At 36.1% G+C, this 6,000-nt stretch overlaps 1 protein-coding gene across 1 annotated transcript in view; it reads right to left on the reverse strand.

Moving 5' to 3' along the window:
* Nucleotides 1–6,000, reverse strand: part of DNAH6 (dynein axonemal heavy chain 6) — a 227,255-nt gene that overhangs the window by 57,862 nt on the left and 163,393 nt on the right. Inside the window, exon 63 of the mRNA XM_059405712.1 lies at nt 2,759–2,928. Within this exon, the coding sequence (XP_059261695.1) occupies nt 2,759–2,928 (170 nt within the window). The remainder of the gene's footprint in view (nt 1–2,758; nt 2,929–6,000) is intronic.

Raw genomic sequence — 6,000 nt, forward strand, 5'->3', positions numbered from 1 at the left:
GCTTTCTCAGATTTTCTTTTTCTCTGGACAGGGGAATCCAGATCTTTAGAACTTGGATTCTTTTCTCTGGAACCCCAATTTCTTTATCAAGTCATTCTCTGGAATCAGTACCATGGTAAGGGTTGTTCCCAAATGCCTTGATCAGTGTATCTGTTTGAGAGTAGGTGTAGCTGGGATAACATTGTCATGCTTGGCTCTTTTCTTCAGGGTGACTTTGTTGGTGTTCTTGATTGATTCTGGTCCCTGTCCTCTTCAGAGTCCATATCTAGCTCTTCATTTCTGAAACCCAATCCAAATTCCAGACTCCTCCATGTTGATTTATAAAGCAAGTTTTATTCGATAGTATAACACAAGGAAGGTCTTTGGTTGAATGTATTAACAAGAATTTTCAGTTAATCCTCTGTGAAGTTAGTATGACTGTATCTGTCATTTACAGATTTGATCACATTTACAGAACTGTCCTGGGACATTTTGTGAGAGCCGTGGTGTTCAAGAATGTAACTTTCTTTTATTATGAAAATTTCAGGTACATATAAAGTCAGAGATTAATGAATTTGATGTTTTATCCAGTTTTAATAGTTGCTAAGAAAAGGCCAATCTTGTTTCATCGATATACCCACCTACTCCCCCACTCCTTAGGATTTTTTTGAAGCAAATTTCATGTGTCATATTATCTCATCCACAACATATGTCCCTATAATAAAAGGACTCTTTAGAAAACATATAACCATGGTACCATAATGACATCTAAATAATTAACAATAATTCCTTAACATCACTAAATATCTAGTCAGTGTTTACCTTCTCCTAATGAAATTATAAATGCCTGTGTGTGTTTAAATATAGTATATTTAAATCAGGATCTAAATAAAACTTATATGTAGAGATCAGTTGGTTTGTCTAAGTCTCTTTGGATCTATTAAGTTTCATCCTTCATCTCCTTTTCCGCCTTGTAAAAACAAACAAACAAACAGACAGACAAAATGTGTTGTTGCTGAAGAAGCCAGACTGAATGTCTGGCAAATTTTCTTAGAGTCTAGAATTTCTTAGCCTCAATGTCTTAATCTTTATAACTCCTCCTTCTTTGGGGCTCTTGTTACTTAAGCATCCTTTCATCTTTTGTCAGCATCTAGTCTGGTAGCCACTGTCCCATAGTCACTGAAGATTTTCCACCTGGGTCATAGACTTACTCTCTATTACATATCTATTCCAGTGATTTCTCAACTGTGTCCCAGGACCACCATCTCGTTGGGGGGCACGTGGCCATCCAACTTCCTAACCTCACAGTTTCTTGTCCTCTAACTCCAGTATGCACCATTTCTTCTCTTCCTCAGTCACCCACACCCATGGCCACCCTCAGGATATTGTCATCACTCGGAACTATGCATTAGAAACTAACCCAATGTTGGTTACAACTCTAGCTACACCTCTAGTCCAGCTATATCTTCTCCCAAAGAAACTTCAAGGTTTTTCCTTTTCTCTCAGTCTAGAAGCCCTTTCTTTCTAGTACTACTTTAGACAACAGTCTCAATTGCATCCCTGTCTCCTTTATTCTTCTACTGCAATCAGCTGTGGCTCAGGCCAACCCCACAACTTCTGTGTTCCTATAGGGAAGGCAGAAAATCCTTCAACAGAGCATCAGTATCTCCCAATTATGCTTACTCTTTCTTCAGTTAGTTTTCTCCTTCTCATTTCTCATAGGAACAACCATAGTTTTTCTCCAGAGCCTCCTGAAACTCATCACTAGAATTATCATCAGAGACACCAGGAATTATATATAAAAACTGGAACTGTCTGCAATGCTTCATTCTATTGATAACTTGGGCTGTACTGAAACTTTATACCTCCTTGGTTTCCATGTCACTTTTTTCTCCTAGTGTTCTTTGTGCCCTGATGACTATTCCTTTTCATCCTTTCTTTCTGCCTTTTAAAAGCTGGTGCTCCTCAGGGTTTCATCCTTTGTTCACCTGTCCTCTTATTTTATTATGCATTCTTCCTATGTGTCTAAAAACTTGCATGGTTTTAATTCCCAGCTCAATGCTGATGACTCCCCAACTCTATTTCTAGCCTATATTTCTCTCTAGAGTTTTCTACCTACATATTAATTGGTCTCTAAACTGCTATCTACTCTCATAACTGGCAGACTCAGTAACACCTTTCTCTGACATGCTTCTCCTTTCACACTTGCTTAGTTGTTGATACAGCTATTCCCTATGGCACCCAAGCAGATATTGAGAGCCATACCAATTGTCTAATCTCCAAATTCCTCTCCATCACTTCAACCTACCTTCTCTATCCTAATTCAGGGTGCCATAATTTTTTGCAGAGATCAGTCCAACAATCTTCAAACTGGCCTTGGTGACTATGGTTTTGTTCTCTTCAAATGCCTTCTTTCCAAAGGCATTGTTGTTGCGAAGATCTGAAAGGCCCATCAATTCCCTGCTAATGCCCCCACCTGCAACCCCCACATCAGACCACTGTCCTCTCTGGAGAGCACAAGTCCTTAATAGCGCATGCTAGGAAAGGATAACCAGGTTCCTGGCTGATTCTCTAGCCTTTTCTTTCTTCATTTTCTATATAAAACACTATGTTCTATTAATAACACAGAGTCTCTATTTCTTAGAACCTTCTCCCAAACTTGACCATTGTTACTCTCTAAACAAATAAATCTAATCAGTTATGAATCATAACTGGCTGATGAACATTAGCAGAAATAACCATAACATAGTACTTTAATTAAAAAAAAAAAAGATCCTACCTTCTCTTCTTTACAACATTTGATGAGAATTAGCTTTTGGAAAGAACTTAATACTGGATGCCAAGAATTATGGCTTTTGATCTCTTTTTCTTGTGTCATGAGTTCCTCTTCCGCCTTCATTTTAGAATAGCCTTCCCATTCAACTGGGTTAATGTAAGTCTCAAAAGATCCTGGAAACACAATTTTAAAAAGATACTTTAATTAGAATTGGTTTGACTTAGAAATTAAATAAGTATATTTGGTAATTTAAAAATCTCTACATTTCCTATCTAAATCTAAATACATTTACTATCTAAATCTCTATATTTACTATCTACTATTTATTAAATGTAAATATGTTAATCCCCCCTACCCAACCTAATTAAAAAGAATTTAAAATTGGGTCAGAAAACAAACTCAACAGCAAAACTTACAAAAACCAAAGCTAAAACAAAAAAACCACAATAAACAAAGAGGTTAAAAATAAAAGGATGCATAGAGACACACTAATAAAATGTGAGCAAAAAGAAAATTGAAGTGATAAGAGTAACCATGAATAAATTAGAATTCAAGGCAAATGTAATTAAATGGGATGAAATAGGTTAAGTTAATTAAAATACAAACCTCATGATAAAAACAATAAAACAAACCTATATGTGTCAGATAATATTGAAAGAATACATCAAGCTGTCACTGCTGGAGGTAGAGGAAAAATACAAAACATAGTGGTGGTCAGAAATAATACACAATTATCAGCCTATGACAGATGAAGCAAACTGAAAGCTCTGGAAGATATAATTTGTACAATATAAATAACATATGAATTAATGGACATATATACAACTTTATGTCCCAGTAAATAGAATATGTTTCTCCCTCTCCGCCATGGATTACTTATAAGAAATGGGCCTCACATGAGGGTTAAGATCTCAATGATTCTGGGATTCTCCTCTGAGTGTCTAGTAACGAGGAAGTGTCAACTAGAGGAAGTGTCAACTAAAGAGGAAGTGTCAGTTAGAAACGTAGTGACAATTGAGCCTATGGCCCTGGAGGAGTGTGCACTTCTGTGAGACTTCTAGTTTCTATATGGAATACAGACAGTTACATGGTACAAGACCACAGGGCACAGCACATGATCACTGTGGTATTCTGAGGACTAGAGAGTAGAACCATCTCTTCTAAAAAGACTTCTTTTTCTGGAGGTTCTCATTATTTATTGTATAATCTCTAGGATTCTGGCCAATGAGAGAGGATAAGAGAATATATTTTAAATAACCCAATAGGACATGAAGCACTTAGAAACCATCAAAGACAAAAGATTAAGGTAATTAGGAAGCTTTTGAAGGCAAGAATGACATTGGAATTAATTATTAAAGGTCATCTAAGGTCACCTGCAAAGATCTAGAGCTCATTTATAGAACACAAGCCATCCTACCACACATGTACAAACTTTCACAACTGTGCAGGATTTCCAGAATAAACCCTGAAATTTAACAAATGAAAGCAGGAAAATTGTTATGAATAGCTGAAATTTTAGTCCCAACTGACAGGAACAACACCTGGTGCCTTTTGTCTAGATATTATGAGCTGTTTCCAGAATTACTTTGCCTTCTGGCCTCCATCCTGCCCCTCCATCCCTCCTTTCTTTGTGTTTGTGTTTCAGAGGCTCCAGTTAGCTCTTTCTGCTTTGGTTCTGTCCCTAAATGGTCATCTCTAAGTTTCTCCTATTAAGTGGTTTTCTTTTTGTCTTCTACCTCTATCTCTAGCTGCCTTGTTTGACCAGTCCACAACATAGAAACATCATTTTTATTTGATGTATTTATTGAAAAGCATTTCATTTTTTCTAGTCTTTATTTAGAAGTCAAACAAGTATATTTTGATACTAGAAATTCTGGTCCATGTAGACTTTAAATCACCACACTTACTGGTTGAATAAATATTCATATTACAAGTATAAGAGTGATCATATTACAAGTATAAGACTGGAACTAGAACACAGAACTTCAAATAAGTATGGGCTAAATAAAAGAAGGCTAGAAAGAAGAAAAAATAATTAAAGCAAAGACAAAGGCTGCCAAGAAAAAAAAATCTCCACAAAATAAAGATGATAGAAGTAAGTCCATACAGATCGGGGCTTCTCAGTCTCGCTACGATGGGCATTTGGGGCCAAGTGCTTATCTGTTCTGGAGGATTGTTCTAGTGTTGCAGGATGTTTAGCCACATCCTTGGTTTCTACCTCTGAGATGCCAGGACTACCACCCCAGACCATAATGTCCAGACACTGCCAAATGTCCCCTGGGAGACAAAAACCTTTACCAGTTGAGAGCCCCTGAAGTGGATCAATAACACTAATAAATATGGAATTAAAACTTTCCTGTTAAAAAAAGAGTCTTTAAAGAGAGACTCTTGCACTGTTCAAAACAACAAAATTCCACTAAAGATATACCAAAAACATGCTAATCACACAAAAGAGTTAAAAAAATAAAGAGTATGGAAATACATAGAGGGGGAAAACTAACCAAGAGAATTGTGCTATAATTACATTAATATTAGAAAATATATTTTAAGGCAAAATAAAACTCTTTAAAGAGGAATATTATTAGTTATTAAAAAAATTATTTATTTGAATGGGGTAGAGGCAGAGGGAGAAAGAGAGAAAATCTTCAAACAGACCCCACACTAAGCTTGGACCCCAGCATGGGGTGTGATCTCATGAATGATGACAGAGTTGAACGCTTAACCCACTGAGCCACCCACGTGTACCTGGAGGAATATTATTTAATAAAAAAAGAATGATTTACTGGAAGATAATAATCCTAAGCCTATTTATACTGAATAGCATAGTTTCACAGGATATGATAGGGAAAATTTTGGAATTTCAAAGAGAAGTTGGCAATCATAGTTGTATACCTTGATACCTCTCTTAGAAACTGACAGATCTCCTTGGTATTGAAACCGCACTCCTTGGTAGGTGAACTTGGTCTTGGCTGGATTTCTTGTTGATCTTCTGGGGGAGGGGCAAGGAGAGCAGCAGAATTCCAGAGGAGGAGAAAGCCAAGCACGGAACTCATGGCTTTTTTCCTGTGATTTTTTTTAGTCTTGCAGTTAATTTAATTTTTTCTTTTTCATTTTTTTTTCTCGCCTTCGGGTAAAATTTTTTTTAACTGTTACCTTTTTCTTTTTTAACGATTTTTTACTAGTTTATCTAATATATATATATATATATATATTTACATTTTTCTTAGGTGTTTTCTTTTTTTAAA

This window comes from Mustela nigripes, chromosome 7 (assembly GCF_022355385.1).
Source record: "Mustela nigripes isolate SB6536 chromosome 7, MUSNIG.SB6536, whole genome shotgun sequence".
NCBI classification, from domain to species: Eukaryota; Metazoa; Chordata; class Mammalia; order Carnivora; family Mustelidae; genus Mustela; species Mustela nigripes.